The following is a 23724-nucleotide window of genomic DNA, read 5'->3' on the forward strand; positions in this document are numbered from 1 at the left end:
ATTAAATAATGTTTTACTGGCCCCGACATCTGGGAAACGCGGGATGGGCCGAGGTGTAGCTCTGAGAGCCGCCATCCCGGGTAATTACGGCATCAAACGCGGCGTGCGTTGTTTTCCGCGCGGGGGCCCCTGGGAGGAGAAGGAATGGGCCTCCGACTGGCGCTGGAAGGTAGCGTCACCCCGCTAGTGATTACTACTGGGAATGAGATGTCACGGTGCGTAATTCAGGCCCGGACTTCCTTGGCTACCATTAAGCCAGATCTGAAGCGAGGGCCCCGCGTTGGGTTGAGCGGAGCGTGGGTAGTCCCCGGGTCAAACCTTTGAGTTCTTCAGCCGGCGATGTCACGGACAACATGAGGGCCGCTCCAGTATCGGCTCGGCATCGCTTCGGCTTGAAACTGCTCGCCCTCCACTTTCTCTCGGTATGAAAAACACCCGCCGTGATAGCGGCGCTCGAAAAAGGTTTCACTGCAGACTAATTCGCAAGGATTCGATTTGATCTCGGACTCGGCGATACGGTGATTTAACGCTTGTTTCCCTTTTCCCCCCAAGTTTCCTGTTGTCCCTCTTTTTTTTCTTCTTTCCTTTCCTTTTCTTTTTTTTCGTGTATCGCGCTAAAAGCCCAGGCCGCGATCTCACGCGGAATCCAAATAATCAGACCGCGTTTTGTCGGGAGACGGAGATTGCGGCGATTGGAGCCGAGGAAGGGGGCGATTACATAACGAGCCGGTGACTGACAACTATGTCGCTCCTCGGCGGCGCTGACAGGAGCGCCCTTGATTTTGGAGTTGCCGTGCGCTCAATGGAGGTATTCACAGCGAGCTTCTCCCTCTCTCTCACTCCCGCTCTCTCTCTCTCTCTCTCGCTCTCTCTCTAGGGATAGTATAGTATACTTGTGTCTGTAGGGAGAGAGAGAGAAAGAGAGGGGGAAAGGGGGTGAGAGAGAGAGAGAAGAGAGAGAGAGAGAGAGATATTAAACCCCGTAACTCGAGAGCCTGATAACAAGGAGAGAATGAGGAATGGGAGCGATTAGCGAAGGAGTAGAAAGACTGGTGTATGTGTGTGTATGCGGGATGAGAGAGAGAGAGAGAGAGAGAGAGAGAGAGAGAGAGAGAGAGAGAGAGAGAATGCCTTTGTTCCCAAATCTCAGGTCCTCTACTGTATCCTCTGATCTCTTTGGGAAATTCATCTCGGTTTGACTCCCTGCCCCTCCTCATTTCGTGTGCCCCTGCTTCTGCTCCTGACCGAGCAGAGAGGTGGACAGAGTCAAAACTCGGGCTGTGCAGATGCAGGGAATGAATGGGGGAACGCGAGAAAAAAAAGTACACGGAGCGGGGCCGCGAACAGGAGAAAGCGGGGTAGAAAGGGGGGGGGGAGACAAAGAGGGAGAGGGAGAGGGAGAGAGAGAGAGAGAGAGAGAGAGAGAGAGAGAGAGAGAGAGAGAGAGAGAGAGAGAAAACGGGGCAAAAGCAACAGCCCCCGAGCCAGAGTTCCCCAGCTTTGCGGCGCTGAGTTGCTGCACTGCGCTGTTTTTCCAGTTATCGGGTGTAAGGATTTGCCTTTGGCTGCACTTCTCCCCCTCGCTCTCCATGAAATTAAGACTCTGAAGACATTTTTATGCTCATTTTCTTTGCGGCGGGGAGGGGGGAGGGAGGGGGAGGGAAAGGGAGAGCGAGAGTCAGAAAGAGTGAGTGAGTGAGCGGGGAGTGAGAGAGAGAGAGAGAGAGTGTCAGAGAGAGAGAGAGAGAGAGGGAGGGAGAAAGGAAGGGGTAAGTCAGACGAAGAAACAGGGAGGGAGGGAGAGAGGGAGGGAGGGAGGGAGAGCGAGTGTGAGTGTATCTTGAGCTCGGCGGAGCTTGCAACACACTCGGACTCTTGTTCACACAGACGTCCGGCTCCGAGCTTGGCTGTGCGTCGCCGCCGCCGCAGCAGCAGCAGCGAGTGGATCTAGCGCCAGCCGCCCGGACTCAAACCGCCTCTCTGCTGCACGGGGGAAGGAGAGGAGGAGGGGGGCAAAGACAATGCAGCACTGAGACGCAGCTCGACGGCCAGAACCGGAGAGAGGGCGAGAGAGAGAGAGAGAGAGAGAGCGAGAGAGAGAGAGAGAGAGAGAGAGAGACTAGACAGACGTGCACACTCATCCACGGAGGGGAAGGAAGGATGGCCACCGCAGTGTTTCAGGTGAGTGGAAGCGGGGGACGGGGGGGCCGGGGGGGGTGGAACGCGAGGGGGCCCGGCCGTACCCCGAGCGTTGGCCCCGCGGCTCCGCTCGGCAGTTCGCCGGCCGCGGGTCTGCCTGTTCTGTAGCAGAGCGACGGGATTGTTTAAGTGCTCTCAGATGTGACTGATGACTGTGTGTGTGTGTGTGTGCTAGGGTGTGTGTGTCTGTGTCCGGGCGTGGGTGTGTGTGCGTTCCTGCGCGTATGCGTGCGTTTGTTTGCCTACGTGCTGGCGGCACACGTGCCGTCCTCTCGTCCGTCTGCTGACGCGAGCGCGTGCGGCCGGCGTCGGGGGGGGGGGAGGCGGGCGTGGACCGAGATGAACCGCGTTTGGAGGCTGGATGTCCACCTGTGTGTGTGTGTGTGTGTGTGTGTGTGTGTGTGTGTGTGTGTGTGTGTGTGTGTGCGTTTGTGTGGGTGTGTGCGTGCGTGGTGGTTTGAATGAAATGTCTCTGAGAATGCAGTCATGTTATGTTGCGACGTTTGTATTTTTTTCATATGATACGTACAATTACTTGGTTATCTACCAAGTACTTAAGGAGTCCTGGAAGATCCTGCATTCTGAGTGAAAGAGACTAGTCTCTAAAGGCTGTGTGTGTGTGTGTGTGTGTGTGTGTGTGTGTGTCTGTGTGTGATGAACAATATGGAACCTCCTTCCTTCTGCCTTTTTGCTCCATTATAGTGGGATTGTGTGTGTGTGTGTGTGTGTGTGTGTGTGTGTGTGTGTGTGTGTGTGTGTGTGTGTGTGTGTGTGTGTGTGTGTGTGTGTTGGTGGGTGTGTGTGACTCTTCATGTTTTGTGGTCCGTGCGAAGCCGTGGCTGCAGGGATGGATGTGGCTTGTGTCACCTTCTCCTCATCCCTTCTCCTCCCATTGTCCGTAATGACGAGACAGAAATTCTTAGCACCCAACCATAACAATTCTCAGCGTGTGTGTGTGTGCGTGTGTGTGTGTGTGTGTGTGTGTGCGCGTGCGCACGTGCATTGCGGAGGCAAACCTCGAGGGATCTGCAGGTAACCGGGGCTCAAACCTGGCCTGACCGTTCTGACCCGGATGTCAAAGCAAACAACTGTTGGAACGGTGCACGATCCGAGCGCTGCTGGTTATTTGGAGACGAGGCAGCTTTGTTCAACTTGAGTTGAGAGTTTTGTGACACCAAGGCTCTGTCTGTACTTTAAAAAATGTTTTATTATAGTACTTTATGATAATAGTCTAACAAAAAAAACGGCATGCTCTGTACGAATGTGTGTGAATTGCTTTGTCATCAAGATTCAAGATGTTTATTTGTCACATACGATCACAATTAGCGAGATGACGTTGCAAAGCACCCGGGTATTATGCAATAAGTACTAACTGGTTTATAATCACAATGAGTTATTGCCGATGTCATCGTCTCCTGATAAAGTTGATAATAATGCAGTGAGAGTAGAGCTATCAATTCCTTATCTGCTTGTTTGAGTTGTCTAAGTGTATCATTTCATAATTATATGTGCACTTATCAACCCGTGTGTGTGTGTGTGTGTGTGTGTGTGTGTGTGTGTGTGCTCTGCGTGTGTGTGTGTGTGTGTGTGTGTGTGTGTGTGTGTGTGTGCTGTGTGTGTGTGTGTGTGCGTGCGCTCGGCGTGTGTGTCTCTGCTCGCACACAGTGTTTGCGCGTCTGCAGCCGTGACCGTGACCTCGGCAAAGCGACCGTGCAATCTTTGCTGCGCCGGGCGCGAGAAACACCGCCCCAAGCGTGAGAAAAGCGCCAGCAGTCTGGGAGCTTCTGGCGCCCGGAGCCGATGGCGATTGCCTCCAATTTGTCTCAAATTGAGGATGAAAACAACGAGGGCGAAGTTTGAGAGGCAGACTTTGCTTCCCGGGTTACGATATCGGGTTTGCGTAAATAGACTTGGGGAAGAGCTGAATACCTCGTCGACAGTTCTGGTGCGTCGCTCTGCGAACCCTCACCTCCTGGAGTTAATGCTGACGAAGGTGGTTTTCGCTGGCGGCCCTGCGTGTTTGAGTCTGAAGAATGGGTCCTTTTTAAAAAAAAAATACAATTATTTTATATTTTTTTGTCTTGTTTTTAGATCCTTATCGTCTCTCCATGCATTCCTGTGTGATTCTTGCGTTTTTAGCGGCGGCTTCGTTACCTCGTTTTAAGGGCGCTTGCATAATGTTTAAGGTCAAGCCCACGACCTTCCGGCTATGGTGCGATCTTTCCAACCGCCAAGGCCACGGAGCCAGACTATCCAGAACAGGGCGACTTTTTTCTGGTCGACGTTTTGACAAGGGGTTAACCTCAGGTTTAGGAGTAACGCTCGGAGAGTTGGGAAGTGAGTGAAATTGGGCGGTTAGTGGTTCGGGTTAAGGTCAGCGTTTGGCGAGGAGCCCGCGAGCGAGGCGGACGTGCATCAGCGGGAATCTGTCCCCAAGACCCCTCGACGCCGCACGTGTTTAATTCTCGGACTTGCGACGGGGCGAGGCCGGCTTTTCAACGCGTTCCCTTTTTCGGGGTCGGCGGCCAAACACGTCCTCCGGCCCCGCCCTGTTCCGCCTCGGCGTACGGGGCGGAACTCCGGCGCCCGCCTTCGACGTCGGCCCACGCAGCGGCGGTCCTGCCCCCGGACAGCTGCTCAGGCCTGTGTGGGAATGCTGCACATCCACTGGCAGGGTGCCCACGGCGGAGTGGGTTTCAGGAGAGACATTTTTCATCATTACTATCTGCCAGGGAAACAACGCTCCAGTCACCACCGCCCCCTCCACCCCCTCCACCCCCTCCACCTCTCCACCCCTCCGCCCCTCCGCCCTGCAGGAAACTCATGATGGATGCCCAACCGCAGCCAGGACAGGAACATGGAAATAGCTTGGGCAGTCCAGGACTGAATGTTTGTTTGGTTGTTCATGTGGTTGATAGTGTGTGTGTGCGTGTGTGTGTGTGTGTGTGTGTGTGTGTGTGTGTGTGCACCCGCGTTTGTGTGCTTGTGCTTCAGGACAAGGCAGTGGTTCACAGACCAACAGCGTGACTTCTCATGCTCCTCTGCTGATGTGAACTCTCGCTGATCTGTGTGTGTGCGTGTGTGTGTGTGTGTGTGCGCATGTGTGTGTGATTGTGTGTGTGTGTGTGTGTGTGTGTGGTTATATACGTTGTTGCGTGTCGGCTCAGCATTTCATTGAGAATGTTGGGTATGTTGTCATAGTAGTTGTAGTAGTAGTAGTAGTGATCCTCGTCCTACTCTTTTTAGAATTGCCATGTTTAGTAATTGAATAATTGAAATTTAAGGTACTTGAAATCTCTGGATTATACGCTTCTGTCATTGGACTTATCGCTGTTTTTTTTTTATTTTTTATTTTTTTCTCGCCAAATCGATCTCTCTGTGTTCCTCCGTCGTCTTCGCCTCAGTCGTACTGTCATTTTTACCAGCCACCGAAACCCCGGAGTCGCTCCTTAATCTTGGTGCCCGCCGTCATTTTTTTTTAACGGTGACGTTGAACAGAGATCCTGGCTGCGGGAGTTGACACAAGGGCACAAAGATCATGCAGTATACCTCACGCCCGGTACAGCATTATATCTTGATGAATGATTTTTTACATATTCAGATAAGGCAAATTCCTAATCAGTTGATTCGGATGCCACACCTCTGTCTGTGATCCGGTGCAGACGTAGGAGTCCGGTCGGGATCACGGAACGTTGTGGATGTTCCAAATATTTGCAGCGGCGCTCGTGTCCTTTGTCCTCTGGGCAAAATGCAGGTATATACTGTGGGTTTGCAATACATTAGAGACATAGATAGTCTATAGCTTTGCCAAGCCCTAATGCTTTACAGTCGGGCTTTTAGTATAATGAATAGCATCTTACAAGGGCACGGTGAAAGCGCCACACATTCAAAGGGTATCAGGTGACGTGCTCGGTGCAGCTCTTACTTCACTGATCTTGGCATTATTAAGAGAAAAAGAAAGAGAGGAAACGGGCTGAACGGTACCTACCATTCACCAGCGTGAGTTAGTTAATGTTTGCGAAAATGGAGCACAGACACTTAAGAGCTTTGCTAAATTTGGAAGTTGGAACAGCTCAATTTAGCGGGAAAAAAAAAAAAAAAAGTTAAAATCGCTATACAGTATAGCAAACCTTTTCAACGTTCAATCAGATAATTCAACTAAGCCCATTCCATTCGGTCTTCTGGGGTAATTTCTGTAACAACAAACAGATTTGCCAACCTGGCCGTATTAAGCCACAGTCATTGACCGTGAAGTTAAACGCCCACTCCTGGTTCTACTGGATCCCATTTAAGCGCCCGTGACTTCAGATGTGTCAACTTGTTGCGAGGAATACGTGGGAGCCCCTGCATGTCCACAAGCCGCACCAGTTCTCTAAAGCAGCCGCCATCTGGTGACCCTTACAATCTAAGACCCCTTAAATAGAGGCGGCCGCTCTTAATACCCCTGAACATGGGAACATTTTACTGAAAAACTTTAATGACGACTAATTTTTTCAAATGACTGCCATGCAATCAGGCTTGCCGGCGCTGCCTGCCATAATGAGCCTTTATTGAACAGAGTTTTAGTTTAAAAGTTAAGTACGGCAAAACATTAAATCCATATAATCGCTCTTCTGTTGACATTCCAAGGCTTTGATGTGGCCTGTTATTTTGCAAGGGTTTAGAATTGTGGTCGCCGCTGTCATTGTTCCCTGTTTAGCGTCACGATCTTGGCAAATGGCCTATTATTTGCCAGAGTGGCCATGACTGGGGGATGTGTATTATTCCTATCCTGACCGCACGTCATCTCTGATGTAGTGAAGACCGGCGGAAGGCCTCGTTTGACCCTCGCAGGCCACCGTCTTGCAAACATGCAGTTTTCTCTTACTTCGAGAGGATAGTATGAGGCTTATCGAATGTGTCGTAACGCTGTTATGTCAGATCTGGTCATTTTTGATTTTGTCGTGGCCCCCATGCCCTTGGATTGTGGAGATGGACCGGCGGAGAAGCAGATGTGCTTTGATTTCCACCAAAAGCACAAAATCTGTTAGATTTCGATCCTGTTTATTGGCTCACTTCCATTTTGTGAATAAAAGTCTGGACACCTTCCGCTGGATTTATACATTGCAGGAGGACAGGATGATGGTCATGAACCCTGCGACAGGTTTTTTTTTTTTTTTTTTTACAGTTGTTGCAATGATCCTGCTGTTTTTAATGACACGGTATCATTTCACTGTCTGCGTCCCAACATTTTAGTTCTCAGACCACACAGGCTGGTTTGGGCCTTCCTACCCTAAATCTCGCTGGTCGGAGTTCTTGGCTTTTAATTCCTTGCTGGGAACCTAATGGTCTCTGACAAGATGGCGGTCTTTTGAACCTCTGCGGTCGCACACTACGTCACTGCATCCAGCTTCTTTTCAGATTTGTGGCTGATTTCCAGGACTAGCTCCTGGCTCTTTTCCAAAAGAGCTCTGCACTCAGAGTCACTCTAGAGGGAAAAGGTTTACAATAACCAATGACGACTTTCAGGCCATGTAAGAGTTGGATTTTCATGGGAAAGTGTACTTAAAAACATGCCTTTGGTGTTGGTAATATTTGCTATATCTGTATGGAATGAAACAGCGTTGGTGATTCGCACCAAGTTATGGAAAATTACTACCGTCTGATCGTTTGTTTTTCGAGGATGCAAAACATCAACTGTTTTGGGCCTGAACATACCTGGAAGTAATATACACGGCAGTCAAATTCTTATTTGGATTTCTGCGTCAACGGTGTTGCTCGTGAACCGTAGTCATCCAAGTCCCACCTTGTAGATATCTCACTGGTTCCCAGCAGATTGGGGGTAAGCCCCTCTCCATGCGGTCCTTAACAAGGCATCATCACACCATGTGAACACTATGTGAAATATGCCTCCTATGTGCGTGCGCCAGGGGTCGGGGAGGGAGGGTGGGGATGTTGTTTTTTTTTTTCCTTATCAGTCCCTCACGTCTCTCTCAGGAATGTTTATAGAAAGCAGGCCTGTTTCCAAGGTTGTGGCAGAAAGCCCTCGTGTTTTTGTTTGCCTTCCATGCCTGATTGATGGGGATGGAGGCTCGCTCGCAACCATAAAGGCAGGAAACGCCTGTGCCAGGTTCCTGGGGCACTCTGGGCGCAGCTGAGACTCGCCAGTTTGTGAAGCTAAACCTGCGGCGGGGCACTTTGTCTCCTCCTGGCTCTGGAATGGTCCTATTTTTGGGGTGCTGTGGATCATCTTCTTAAGGTTGCACGCATGCTGTATGTGTGCAGTATGGTAGTGTTCAGGCCCGTGCAAGACCTTCAGAGAGTCAGGTGCCCAAAGTAAAATATAAAGGCACGTGGAACACGATTAAAAAATACCTTTTCAAGTGTAAGCTGTTGAATTTGAGCAAGCCATACATGCAGTGGCATAGGTTTTCTTATGAGCATTTGGGGGAACCCATTAAGCGGGGGGTCTGGGGGTTCGCTCCCCAGGAAATTTTGAGTATCAAACACTTGATGTATAAGAATTTTTATACACCAATTTGTGGTGGATTTATGGTGGAAATGTCTTTATGAAAAAAGGGTTTCAGGGTTTTATTTGGGTTGGGGGGGCAAATGCATGTGTTATAAATGGGTGGGTTACAAGAGGGGGACTTATCCCCTGCGTCCCCCCTGAAATCTATGCCTTTGCATGTATGTATTTGGCCCATCAGTTTCTTCCTACACCAATTCCACCTTCATTGGTGGAACAACTCGACCAACGAGGGACACGTTTAGAACGTGTCCCTCGTTGGTCTAGGGGCAGGTCTAGGGGCAGGTGCGTGGTCGTGCCTAGTAACGGCACGTGCCTAGTAATGTTGCCCCAGAACAACAACTGTCAAGACTAAGTTAAGTTAGTTGAACATTTTCTTAATTTCCACTCTGTCTTCTCTGTGTTATTGCTGTTGCTTATCATGAGTTTCATACCAACACACATTTACTCTCATCCCTCAAATACAGCAGAGTGTAGGTGGACAGGAGACACCTGGCCTGTCAGGGCAGTGTACTGAAATATCCTTACTTCCTGACTTGCCCATGTCTCTGTTGGCCTGTAACGTGTCTTCCTGAGTATGCTAAATGCCAGCATGGTTGCTTTGTTAGCCCAGACTCGTTTCGTCTTGTCCACATCCCTGGCTGACGAGAACTCCTGCCTTCCAAGACACTCTGTATGTGAAGTCAGCGCTGGTAGAACAATGTCAGGAACTAAGAAGAAGAATCTTTATTTGTCACACACCACAACACATGCACTGACGGCGACCAACACACACGCTTCGAATGGTGGCTGGTGAACCTCATTCTCTGCTTTTAACCCAGCCTGGCTCCTCTGGCGGGCCGCCAGGGGCAGTGGGCAGCGTACAGCGATGCGCCCGGGGACAAGTTACAGATGTCCATCGCTGGTCAGAAGACGATGTTCCGCATGTCTTTGGTGGGGGTCCTTACTGACGTTACAAGGTGGAAACCCTATGTGAGCACAAGGAGAACATGCAAACTTAACACAGACAGTACCCTAATCAGTAGATAACCTGCCGGAGCACGGTGTTCACGACGCCACAGCAGAGACAGCTCGAGCATCGGGGGTCTCCATGGATTACCATGCCGAGCGACAGGCGAGGCTGAGGAGGGTCCCCACCTTTCCCCCATCCTCACCCTCGGCACCGGAGTGTGAGAGTTTCCTGACATACTGTATTACAGTGTGGTACGCCAACTGTTCAGCAGCAGACAGAAGAGCTCTCCAGAGAGTCATAAACGCAGCCCAGAAAAATAATTGTACTTCCCCTGCCCTCGCTGGAAGACCCCTTCGGATCACACTGCCTCCGCAGAGCCGGCAGCGTTCTGAACGATGCGACTCATCCCGAATCGTCATCTCTCCTCTCTGCTACCATCTGCTATCACTTCCAGGCTCAAAAACAGCTTTTGCCCCAGAGCCATCATTGAACTAAACTCCACAAAACACTGCCACCCCCCCAACCCCCCACATCATCATATCATTCCACACTAAAGGACTAACAACTAGAATAGTACAGTATTTCCATACGATGAAGAAATGTGCAAAAACATCTGCAAATATCTGGACGTAACGTGCAATAATATTTTCATAAGATGCATTTGGTACAATGAACAATATTAGATTCCAATATGCCACTTATTTTTATTACTTTGTTTTATGGTTTTAGTTTTCTATTATTGTTATTTGTATGAGCAGTAGTGTGTGTGTGTGTGTGTGTGTGTGTGTGTGTGTGTGTGTGTGTGTGTGTGTGTGTGTGTGTGTGTGTGGCGTGTGTGAAATGTTAAATGAACTGTTTTTGGAGCTGCACAGCAAATCTCGTTGTACAATGACAATAAAGGCACTCTATTCTATACTTTAAATTCCTGAAAATGGTCACAAAGGGCATTCTGTTTCATTCCCTCTATAGCACGTCCAGCACGACCAGAAATATCCAAGTGATTTAATATTATGGTTTGGACTGTGGTGAAGTTTGTGCTCCACAGTATAATTTGTTAAAATGTGTATAATAACCACAATAACTGCAATAACCACAATATCATATTATGTGGCTGATATTCACATATATCTAAGGGTGCAGTAAAACAAAATAATCCTTTTTTTTTTTAATATGCATGCAGTATATGTGCAATGGTTTGACTCTGTAGCTTCTAGTTTACCTGGCAGTCAGTCGTGCTGTTTAAGCGGTGGAATTCATGGAAAGCTCCCTTGTTACGAGGGAGCATTTCTCCTGGCTTGCCTTTGTGCCAAGAAACCCATATAGCAGAGGGCCATTAATCCAAACTCCTAAGAGGAAGGAAGGCCTTTCGGGAGACAGAAATGCTGTGTTGTCCTGAAACATGTATGTGTATCCATGAAAACCGCTCCTTAATCATCCCATGTGGTTTATCTGAACTCTGCCAGAAACAAACATGTGACTATCCTGCTTTATTACTGTAACTCACCATATGATCCATAGGCGTGAAACGAATCCATTAACTTGGCATAAAAACAAACACGCAGACGGATCAAAATGACATCTGAACAGTTAATGTACTGTAATCAGGTGTATAATGAGGGGGCCCTAAAATCTTTACACAGCAGAAAAACTGGTTCAGTAAACCGATAAGTTCGACTCAGTGAGGTCCGAATGAGCGGGGTTCTGAAGTATTGAAGAAGTATTGACAAATCGGTTTTGAAACAACACCCGTGCACCTCTGTCTCCTTGTCAACATGTCTCTTTTGGTGTTTATTTCAGTCTACTGTCCATTTCTCTGCACGGTATCACTCTCCTCCACTTTTTTTTTTTTTTTTTTTAAATCATCTACCAATCATCAGCTACCCATTTAACCCTTTCAAACCCACCCCCTCCACCCCCTGTCCCGCCCTGTCGCGGTCCCCGTCCCGGTCGCGGTCCCCACCTCGCGGTGCCGCACTTGACCCGGCGCCAGACAGCGCGGGCGGTGCTGAACGTTGACTGTAAATCAGGGCCCTGTTGAAGTCTGGCCCAAAAGCTGAAAGGGTGCGGGTTCGCGACCCCGGTTCTAACTCTGGAAACAAATTGAACAAGCTGCAGCTCCTCCCCTCTCTCCGCACCGCCGGCCCTGCCAAACAGAGATGCTGTGAGTATGAGCAGGCGCTCATGGGTTTGGGAGGCTGCAGGGGCCACTCGGAGTCCTGGCTGCGGAGAGGGAGGGAGCTGGAGGCGGTGGAGCCCACTGGGGGTTTGATTTCCGAACACGTGCACACAAACACGGATGCAATAGAAATGCAAAGAAAAAAACCCCACAAACGCTCGCACTGCGCTCTCTGTCTCTCTCACACACACAGGCATCATAGACGCCACCGAATTTTGACTTCTGAAGAATTTACTCCTGTATGAAGGGCAACATTGAGACGAGAAGGGGTATTGAGAATCCGGCATTTAGTCTACTTGTACAGTAGATGTCCAAATGCTGGATGAAATTTGAGAGGTCCAGCATATCTACCTACAGACAAAAAATAACGAAAAGACGGACTCAACAACACCAAAGACAGACGGAAAGACAAGCAGAGAGCGAGAGAGAGAGGGAGAGAGAAAGGGGGAAGAGAAAGAGGAGAATAGACTGTGCCGTCAGCCAAATGCATTTTATACTACAAGAACACTACAGGAGCTTTTACAGAATTATTTTTGCAATTAATGTCTCGTTGCCATCTGACTCTGTTTCAGCCGGGTACCTGACGGATATCTTATTCCAGTATCGGTGCATACCTAATGGGGGGATGGATGGATGGATAAACAGTGAGTGGCACGGGCACCTGGTCTGAAGCTCGGCCATCATTCCTCCGCGCTTTGATGAAATCCCAATAAGTCCATGCAGACCTGGGCCCTGGCACACTCCCACCACGTCCACAGAAAGCCGTCTGTTATTGGTTACGTCGCACAAATTGAATTTGCACACTGAATACTTCTGCTGGGATGTGCCAGATGCATGGATCTGGATAAACATAAAAGCACTCAGGGCGGTTGTGTGTTTATGTGCCAGGGCACCGCGGAGGGCAGCGCTTTTTTTTTTTCGGCGGCCACGCATAGCGCCGCACTCTGTTCCGCGCTAGGAATAAAGGGCTCCGTAATCAATTCATGGCTTTGTTATGATAGTTTGGAGTGGGGCTGGAATGGGTTTTCCTTCACAGCAGCAGTCTGTCACTCCTCTGTTTGGGCTGATTGTTGGAATTGATTATCGCACGAGTCGCCGTTCTTTCAAACGCGCCGGCTTAGCGGGGATCCCGCCGTAAGCCGTTTAAACCAATCGGATGAATATTACGAGGGTTTCCGCGGCCGAGACGGGCCGTGTCATTAAAAGCCGCTCATGAGCGCATACGTGGGAGGCGGGAGGCCCGGCGACGCTTAGGTGACGCGACGGCCGGCGCGGCCCCCCGGCGGCCGGCTGGGAACCGGCTGGAAGCCGGCGGCGGCTCGGCGAGCCCGCCTCGTCCGACTTTTGTCTGCGGGGAACGGACCTTGGTTTGATGCTGTTAACACAAGCATGTACGGAATGCGACAATGCAATTACTCAATTTATTATATTACACTCATTTGAACACGCCGGATAGCATCAACACACGCTGTCGGCCAGCTCTCCCTTTCCACCCCCCGCGCACGGAGCGGCGCTGACAAAGGCCTCCCCCGGTCCGGCCCTCCCTGGAAAAACCCCCCGGCGCCCCGAAGCTCCACGTTCTCCGTTGTGTTTAAATGTCAAAGGGAGGTTCCCGTGCTGGGCGGAGAAAAAAGGTCGCGTGCGTACGGTCAATCCGTCGGACGGCTTAAAGCATCCAAAGAGGGTGAAAGCGGTAGCCGTATATCCGGTGAGTTTCAGGGAGAATTGGCTTTGTTATTTAAAAAAACGACGGCCGTGATAAAAGGTGTTGCTTTACGCGTCAATTTTAGACAATGAAACAAAGAATGAAAATAGGAATGAAGGAGCACGGGGGATATTCTGCTGGGCAGGTGGCAAAACAAAACAAAAAAAAAATCGCAAACAACCCGCGTCACATCCTCCGATTCACAATTCAAACATCCATCGGCGCCTCTAACCAGATTCCGGCCACAAAGGTTTTCCAGGTTGACTTTCTTTGTTTTGGGATGAGCGTCGGGGAGCGTCGCGGTGGTTATTTATTTTTATTTTTTTCCCTATTTTTTTTTTCACCGACCTGCGGCCGGCCCACCCCTCACCTGCGCCCCTGCCTTTGTGTAAATACTCCCTGTGGTTTCTGGGAATTCCTGGCTGTGACTGCTTTACCAGACTGGAGGGGTGAAAAAGAGCCGCTCCAGTTTCAGCAACTTAGGAAGGAGCTACTTAGCATGAGGCAGAATGTGAGCTATTTCGGTGTGGGTAGACTGCCCGCCCGTCGCCTGACCTTTTTTCAGTCGGGGTTTTGTTGCCGTTGGTGGGGACGGGGTCTTCTGGGATTACATATCTACATGACTATAAGAGTCAATGCGGCTACTGTTTTGGGTGTCGATAGAGGGTGAGGTCACTCTGTAATATCGGTGCAAAAATAATAATAATAAACAACGACTTTTTTACAGCGTGATGAGAGAAAAATAATACGCCGACGCACGCTTTGGGACTTGCGTCACCGGCCGTGGCCTTTTTCGCGGTCGCGGCCCTCGACGCAGTCCTTTGTGTGTTGTGGCACGGCCTCCGCAGTTGGCGCAGCACATTCTCCCTTCGCTCATTAATGTTACATAAAAAAAACGTTATTTAATAAAAAAAAAATGGCTGCGGCTCGAAATTCTTTGTTTACCTGGAGGAAAAGAAAAAGCCCTGCACTCAGAGTATTATGATATAATATTTATGTTTAATTTCATCGCCGCTGGGTAAAATAGTTATATTTAGTACTGACTGTAAGCCCCATAAACACATACCTACTGCAGAAGTGTCCAAAAACAGTTTGGAGCCGTTTTCTCTTGCGCCGGCCGGTCCAGCGCAGCGCCCGAGCTGTCGATTTACAGCAGTGCTCTGCCTCGCACGTTAACACCTGGGAGCCTGCCGTGTACACCCGTGGTTTTGTTCCGGTGCCTTCGGAGGAATCGCTTTCCCTTCGCAATGCATTCTGGGATATTCTCAATTGTCTCGTATTTCCTCCATTAACGTTGCATTAAAGCCCTACTTTCTTGGGCTCGGTTGTGATTTAGACGGAGGTTTTTTTTTTTCTTCCGTTGGCCGTTCACGTGGCGTGCGGTGCGAAGCTACTGAATACAGGTGGGGTAGCCGGGGGGGTGGTGCAGGGAGTGCAGGGAGCGGGGGCGGGGTTGGGGACACTTGAGCAGAACCGAGGAACCTGGGTCGGGACCCGGAGGGGGGCGGATGAGAATGCAAAGCCGTCAAGTGTGCCGTGGTATGGACAGGGGGGCTGTGGAGGGGGAGGAGGCCTCGCGGGGCCCAGAAAGACGAGTGATTTTTGGGGTGGGGGGGTGGGGGGGGATGCAATCTGACGTAGACGGAGATACTGTAAGCTGTCGACTCCAGACAGATTCCATGATGCCAGAAAGGACTTCTTGAAAGCAGACGCACATTCCGCTGCGCTTCCGTCATGCTCCTGGGACCCTGACACACTGTCAGAGCAACACCGAGAGGATTCTCAGGGTTTTTCAGCGTTGGCACCCGATTCACGTACCGTTCCTGGTCGGATTTGCCAATCTGCATCGGGGGCTTTCGCGCCGCAGGACCCTTTTTATAGTTCGAAGATCTTCTGGCGGAGCCCTCCCCGTTTTTGTGTCCCCGCTGGAGGAAATAGGAACGATCGTGGTTCTTAAAACTCTAACCGCCACAAGAGGAACCTTCAGTGACGTAAGGGCGCGGTGGTTGGTCGAACACACGAGCCAGTGCAGCACCGGCAACCCGTGTTAAACGGTAACAACCAACAACCGAAGCCAAAAAGAAATTGCTTCATTTAAAGTCAACATGTCTTTATTTACACGCAATTTATTTCCAAAACCGACCCTCGACCATCCTGTCCTCAGTGCGGACAATAACGGCCAAAAATAGCCTTTTTATGGTCGATGTATTGTATTTCATTTTCTTTTCGGATCTAAATCGAATGAAACAAAATTCTGCGCGCGTCGTCTTGGTGCGTGCGCCTGCCTTAAAAAGATTTCGGTGACAAACATTTAAATGAGGCCTGAATGTGGATTCAACTGAATGGTTTCACGCTGAAACCCCGTTGGCTGACCTCACTTCGGTCTTCCAGTGCAGTGCGAATGCAACCAGGGAAAAAAAGCCCAGGAAGGTTTCTAGTTCTCTGGGGACCTCTTCAGTTCCTGGTTCCCCTCGGGGAGTCCCAGGTACCGTTTGGTCCCGAAACGCCTATTCTCCAGAACAGTTAGCCGGTGCATCCACACAGGAGAGCATGTCACGATACTAGCACGACTTGAATGCCTTTGAATACTTAAGAAATACCTTTGTAATTGGGCTTGCCTTCTACCAAGGGACTGCCTTTTTGCATACCAGAAATATCAATTGCTTCCTTCATGGTTTGGGTGGGAAATTCTTGATCAGATAAGAGCCATTTCCTGTTTAGAGCTCGGCATTCTTCAATCCCCGGCTGGGATTTGGGGAGGAGGGCCATCGAGAGGACAGTGTCCGGTGACCCAAGGTGACTTACTCATCTCCTAACCCCGTGGTTCCACTTAGTTTGTCTTGCTTTGCTCGTAGCTCTAATTCGCAGACATCCTCAAACTGGCGCCAAAGTAGACAACAGCATCACCACCGGCGAGCACGGATGGCCGGGCGAGACTTGTTCAGCTGGTGCCGGCTCTAGTAGCCCCGATCGCCGAGCCGCAGGAAGACCGGGCGCGAGGCTGTGACACCCGCCAGGCGAGAACGCCCAGACACGTTCAAGTGGGACAGAATGGAAGTGTGTTTTTTTTTTCTTTTTTTTTGCCGGCGTGCCAGAAAGAATGCGCTCGCCTCAAACGGTGACGCAAGGCCGGTGCCCGGGAAGCCTTCTGTTTCGCGCTGCGGGAGAAAATCAGTGCGGGATTTGCCTCCGAGTCGAAAGCCCCCACTCCAGAGGTCAAACTGTTGTGATAACCTTTCCAAAGGAACCTGAAGTGCTTCGCCCGCCGCGCGGAGATAAGGGGTGGGGTCGACGTCGGAGATAGACGGAGAAGGAGCGGGCGGAGTGGAAGGTGGTGAAAGTGCTGAAATACTCTTTAAGCTCATGGAATCTTAATATCATACAAATCTGGTTTGGTCTTTTGTGTTTCAATAAATTTCGACTGGCGGCTGTCCGTCAAGTCCATGATTATTTTTATTTTTGCTTCGGTCGCCACAGAAGATGTGCCGTCTAATGGGAGCGGAGAGCCAGATTAGAGACCCAGGCCCAGGAAGGAAACATGGTGACATCCTGTTTGGCTCCATCCTCGTAAAGCTCTCATCTTTTTTTTTTTTCCTGGACAGGCTTCATCTCAATGTTCCATTTGGGTTCATTATCGTTATAGCCTTCCTGTTTATCAGCCCCCGTGCCTCGCGGTTGTGCTCCAAACTCGGAGGGCGGGCGGTGGTAACCGTCAGGGCGATAATCGGATTAGCCGAGGCACTTGACTGATCATGAGATTTAGTGGACTTCATGCAGCTGCCGAAACCCCCCCCCCCCCCCCCCCCCCCCCAAAAAAAACAGCGACCCCCCCCCCCCCCCCCGATACCGTAGCTTCGTCGGGGCAAAGTCAAAAATGGCGAGGTTCAGTTGTGGAGCTTGCCCTAAATGCGTCGCTTTAAACACGATTCGGCTCCGTGTTTTACTTTTGACATTCTGTACAAAACTAACACGAGGTCTCTTCTGTTCCAGGTATCTTCGCCTTGTGTCCCATCGACAAACTATGAGCTGGTAAGTCACTTTTCCTTCCCGTAATGTCATTAAGGGATATAAATAAAGTTGACTTGAACTCATGGGCCTCCCTCCCTTGGTCACAGTCATGGTCACAGCATAACGAGATAAGATGTCGGGTCAGGAATGGGTCATGATGTTGGAATTAGGAGTAACATACTTTTATATCACCACTAGACATTTGGCAGCACTTCGGTCAATACCGGAAATAGTAAAACTCGGTCAAAGGTGATTTATTCACGACGATCGCTTGTTTGTTTTTTTTATCGGACATATTATTGAAGGTTACACGGATGGTGTCCAGACAATGTGTCCAGCCCCAGGTTTGCTCCATTTTTTTTTTTTTTTTTTTTTTGCGCAGGCGAAAAGCAGCATCGGCATGCCATGATTTTTTTCTGGGGTCGTAAAACCAAATTTCTTTGCTACGTTGCCTTATTTGGTACGATGTTAGTTGATGTTTGGACTTGGATGTGTTTTGCTCACACAAGCTCCTTACTTATGCTGTGTGTGTGTGTGTGTGTGTGTGTGTGTGTGTGTGTGTGCGTGTGCGCGCACGTGCGTGCTCAAACCTTTTCTTTACTTCGCAAACCAAGAGGAACATAAACTCAAACTTTCTCCAATGAAAGCTTTATTAATCAAAGGGGAACGACATGTTTTCTAGATAGCTTTTGTGCAGTAGGCCTTGCTTTGCCGGGATGCGGGCCCCTCCTGAATAGACTTCACATCAACAAAGAACTATTATGTCCAGATAAAGTTTCTTGTCTATGAAAAACATACATTTAAGGAGTGCAGTTGGGCTAAAAAAAAAAAAAAAAAAAAAAAAAAAAAAAGCACCACAACTATTAGCTGGAAGAAAAATGGAGCCTCCACATGCATACCATACATCCCATATCCTCCCCAGCCCATGACATTTGGTAAATTAGGGGAAAAGGCCAAAGGAAATAAAAGTCTAGGTAATGTTCCTCCCCCCTGTCTCCATGCTCTCTCCTGTGCTCCGCTTGCCAAGAGGAGGTGCCCCCGAGGCGGATCTGGCTGCATTACCGCTGCTGATTGCCCTCATAAATGCTGATGAGCTAAGATGCGAAACACTCCCTGACGTATGTGTTTTACCACCGAGGATATGAAAAAAAAAAAAAAGAGGGCGGGGGGGTGGTTGCAAAAAGTAAAATAAAACACATCTACGTTTCGCTGTTCCAGTAACTGCGTTTCGGAAGCATTATTTCATGGCTTCCAAGGCCAACATCGGCCGTCACGTCCTGCGACGGGACATGCTGGACGCTGATCGATGATGTGGCTGTGGACAGGGAAGGAAGTGTGGGAAGTGGATATGTACCGAACACCTGCTGCAATCTGTTCCCCTCACATGCACCTGAGGAGTTATGGACCAGGGTGCGGCGCAAAAGGCCATTTTTAGCTCCGAGTGCTCTGCTGACCACCAACCTGTAGACGCCGTTGTGTTGATATATTGAAATAGTGCATGAACTTGGTCCAAATGTCACACATTTCGTTTCGATGTGAGACTCACTTTTTCTCCTGTGTGAAGTTTACTGAGCCCTCGTGTTATGTTTCAGCGTTTAACCGATGAATACTGTACTGTTTCGCCAGAAATGGCCGATGCTACAAAGGTCGCCGAAAAAAATGTGAAATACACCTCCTCCAAAAGTGATTATATCAACTACTTGGGGGGGCAGTAGCCCAGGAGGCAGAGCGGGTCGTCTAGTAAGTAAAAGGTTGCCAGTTCAATTCCCTGATGTCTCCTTGAGCAAAACACTTCACCCCCTATATGTATAAATGTAGAGAAATTGCAAATTTCCCCATTGTGGGACTGATAAGGGTGTATATAAATAAATAAAATATTATTACTTTTCATTACATGCACGCAATATGCACTAATTATTCATCAAACTGGTCATGATGGTCCTGGTTTGCATGTCTGTTTTATTTGCCTGAATGTTTTTAGTATCTTCCACGTTGCATTTGATGAAGGGCACGTTTGGCATAATTACATTCAGATTATATTAGATTTCATTCTTTATTTCTCAGCATACATGTAGAATAAAATGTGTCATCTGCATTCGATCCATCCACCCTAAGAGCAGTGGGCAGCTGCAGTGCAGCGCCTGGGGACCAACTGCAGCTGTTTTGTCAGGGGCTTCAAGAGCACTGTTTTAGTCATGGGGCACCAGCAGCAGTATTAACCCTAAAATACATGTCTTTTGATGGAGGGAGGACCGAAAAAAACACCAGGTTTGCGATGTCCGGAATAATCCAGTTCAAAACAGTTCAAAGGCAGATGTGATGTCATGAACTGGTGTAACTGCATACCTGGTACTCTAGGCCATGGGACCATTCTGAAGATGTTTTTCCCTGACTTGCAGGGCGGTGGGTGACCACGCTATGTTTCCATTCCATCAGCATCGCCTCTCTTTCAACTGGTGTATTTTCTACTTCTTCTTCTTCAGGGGATGATTCATTGTACTCCGAAATTATGTTCAACTTTGTCCTCAGTTTCGGAAAAACCTCCGCCTCTATTTCGTCGTTCACACTGTCTAAGATTAGAGCGAGGGCTGGATTCTCGTTGACTGAGAATCTTCTGCTCATGTTCCTCTTCTGGAAATTGCTTCTGAATGAGCAAATGGTGAGTCAGTGTGCCGCCCTCCTCTCAGACAGCAACAGAGTCTATTCCCACAACGTAGGATCTGTCTCATGTTGTGTCTAAGAGGCATCGGTAAGCTCTTTGAATACAGCAGTTTATTCATAAAGGACTATGCTCCTTGGTGGTCAAAACAGGCCAAAGCATCAAAGCAGGGTGCGGAGTGCTTATAGGCATGAACAAAAACATCAAGATGCCAATTCATGACCCCGAATTGGGCAACGTCACTTGGCCAAAGGATGAAACAAGCATGTTAACCAACCTTTTAGTGATGATGAACACCTTCATTCGGGTCAAGTCTGTCCAATTTAATACAAGGGTCAACATGTATCTCATACGCGTGGACACTACTACGTGCTAATCCCTCCACCACAGATGGTGCACGATGGCGTGCTTGTGTGCGTTTCTATTACTGTTCCTACCGGCCGTGCTCGGCCCTCAGGTGTATAACCCGCTGTTTCCAGCCCCATGTTTGGCAAATTCCTTTTCCCCACAAAGACCCAGGGAAAGAAAATATTTGCAGGATTACTCAGGTGCAGCCGCATTGACCGTGAATTTACTACCTCAGAGAATAATGGTGGAGAAAAAGCCCCCCCGAATCCACACATTCCACGGGAATCAGTAAAAGTTTATTGTCTTAATTGGGCCTTCATTGGACAATGCGAGTGCTTTTTAACGAGATCTAATCTAATGAACCTGACAAATCATGTCTATGGGTTTGTCGCAGAGGCATTACTTCTATTACAGACGAAACTCTTGCAACAGTAAAGCAACGGCACATTTAAACATAGCTTTCTTTTCATGTCGGTGACCAGTAATTGCTGATCTCTAACTATAGAAGGAACTCTGCAGAGCACATAAGCTAAAATGAAACTTTGAGTGGAAGCTAAATATTTACACAAGCTGTTGTGCAATTTCAAGTAAGTGGAGGCTTCAAGCCTAGCTGCATTCAACAAGTTAAAACATTAAACCAATTGACCACAAGAACACTGCCTTCCCACCCAATGCTGGAACCGTCGATGCCGTCCCCTCTTTTTTTTAAATTTTATTTCAACCAATCTTTCTACGATGCAGCCAAACTAACGACTTACTCATAAACAAGTGCGAGTTGTCGTCCCTAAATCAGTAATGGTGCAGCGCAGCCTAGAAACGGTCCAAATGGTCGGGTCCCTCTGCGCTAGGCGGGCGACGATGTGCGCGTGAGGACCGCGATCCGTCAGCGACGGCGACGGCCCCCGGCTCCTCCCCGGGCAGCTCCCGCTCTGGGAAGAGCGTGTGACCAGCGTTCCACAGACGTGTTCATCGCGGCCGAGCCGCTCTGCCAGGAACCTCTGCTGCCGCTCCGAGAGAAACACAAGGCGGAGGGTAGGAACGAGATCGGGTGTTATATTTGGTAGGTGCCGCAAAGGATGTCGGGATTGTTTGTGAGGTTCGCTCGTATTTATAGCATGCACACACACACACACACACACACACACACACAACAACGCACGCAAACAAATTCAGCAGTTAACCGGTGCATTGTTGTCTACTGCGGGGCACCCGCGAGTTAGATCCGGCCCAATTGACCCCCCGTTAAGGCCTGGCATATTACGCTGCCGGGGGGGGGCCCTATTACGCTGTGTTTACAAGCACCAACCAGGCATCCTGCAACAATATACAGCGGGTGCCCTCCCTGGGTGCCCGCATGCAAAATCGTCGAGCGGGTGAAAACCCAACCCCAGCGAATGTCAAAACAAGGTCCGCGACTTCCTGCGCCGCAGCGGGTGCCGTCGGGTACGCTTGATTTATTAATTTTATTTTTTTTCATGCGAGTCCCAGAGGTAGGAACGGAGACGGGCTCCGTGACCTTTTTGTCTGAGGTTTTCATCCGCTCTGACGCGTGTATATCAGCTGAACCCCAGCGGAGTATCCCTGTGAAGTTCTTATCCCCGAGTGCTTCCTCTGGATGTCTGCCTCTCACCGGGTGATGTATAGGTCTGGAACAATGGCCCCCGGGAGGATTTGGTGGGGATTTTTTTTTTATTATCGGAGACTGTCACGTTTACCATCTGCTACTTGGGTTTTACGCGTTCGGCATGTGCTTTCACCGGCCGTAACCTGACTTGGGAGAAGTCCGGCGAGAAAACACAGTCAGACGCTGTGTTGGATTCGTGCGTCCCCAAAATAACACCCATGCAACAAACCCAACAAAACACAAAGAGTTTTGATGGAGAACGTGCGCCTTTGGGGCGTCGTTAATTGTAGAACAAAATAAAAAAGCGCTCCGTACAGGAGTTGCTTTTTCTCCCGAAACTACGTAGGAAGAACCGTTTTTCCGAGTTGGAAGATAAAAGACGGTGAACCCGGCTGTACATGCCGTCGCCATAAAAGGGCATTGGATATTGAGCGCGGCGGAGAGGGCGGTAATTGTTTGGAGCTGAGTATACACAGGACGTGTTTGGAGAAAGAGAGGGTGATAAGGAGGTGCTTAGGTGTCCTGCACGATATTCGTACGCCTGAGGGAGAACACCGAGTGGACCCCTGGAAATACCCCGCACGTGTTTCGAAGGGGAGACTGCGGTTACATAATAGGACGGGGAAGGGTCCGTTTCAGCGCCGGGGGCCGGGAGGGTGGGCGGGGTGAGAAAGGGAGAGAAGTCAAAAGGTGCCTCGGGGACGTTTCTCACAGCGAGTCCCCGTCCTGCCCGACCCCCCCGACCCCCAAGGGAAAGTGCAATACACACACACACACACACACACACACACACACACATACACACACACACACACACACGCACATACACAAACGCATTCCTTCTCAGAAACACACACACACACACACACACTGTAACCCTGACCCTCGACACACACGCCTCTCCAAAGCAGTGTTTACGTTTCTGGAACTGGGCTCTGTGAAAGCTGCAGACCGGGACAACGGAGCATGAGAGAAGAACAGCTGTGTGTGTGTGTGTGTGTGTGTGTGTGTGTGTGTGTGTGTGTGTGTGTGTGTGTGTGTGTGTGTGTGTGTGTGTGTGTGTGTGTGTGTGTGTGTGTGGGAGTGTGAAAGTTTAACTTGTCTTGGTGTTACTGTAGATCAGGGGTCAGGAGTCAACTTTTCCCAGTGGCCAGATTTTCTTTGTCTTTCTTTCTTTCTTTCTTTCCAGTATGTATCATCATATTACCCAGACAAACCTTGTCTCATGGAGTTTCATATGATAATTACATTTGGGCTAATATGTATTTTTTTACAGTTTCCATGTGTCAAGGAAGGAAAGAAAGAAAGAAAGAAAGAAAGGAAGGGAGACAAGCTGGATGCCTCATGCCACCTTCCCGCTGGAATGATGAATTCTTTGCAAACAGGGAGCCGACGCCCCTCGACAGTTCACACCCAGCGCTCTCCAAGCTCTCTTGAGTTATTAATGCTTTTAACTCAGCTCGGACGCTCGCTGGCACCTTTCAAATTAAACGTTGCCTTTTTAGGCAACCGCTGGAGGGGAAAACGTCTCCGAGGCGCCGTGCC

The 23724-nt window shown here is 49.4% G+C and overlaps 1 protein-coding gene across 4 annotated transcripts in view; it reads left to right on the top strand.

Moving 5' to 3' along the window:
* The window catches only part of tns1b (tensin 1b), a 115697-nt gene that overhangs the window by 25168 nt on the left and 66805 nt on the right, over positions 1 to 23724 (top strand). For 2 of the 4 annotated variants that reach the window (XM_080019244.1, XM_080019245.1), the window contains exons 1-2: positions 2127 to 2181; positions 17531 to 17569. In XM_080019244.1, coding sequence (XP_079875370.1) covers positions 2161 to 2181; positions 17531 to 17569 — 60 coding nt within the window. In that variant the 5' untranslated portion in view covers positions 2127 to 2160. Of the gene's footprint in view, positions 1 to 2126; positions 2182 to 17530; positions 17570 to 23724 lie in introns of those variants that run through there. The other 2 variants (XM_080019246.1, XM_080019247.1) reach the window with 1 other exon arrangement.

Source organism: Zeus faber (assembly GCF_960531495.2).
Source record: "Zeus faber genome assembly, chromosome: 18".
NCBI classification, from domain to species: Eukaryota; Metazoa; Chordata; class Actinopteri; order Zeiformes; family Zeidae; genus Zeus; species Zeus faber.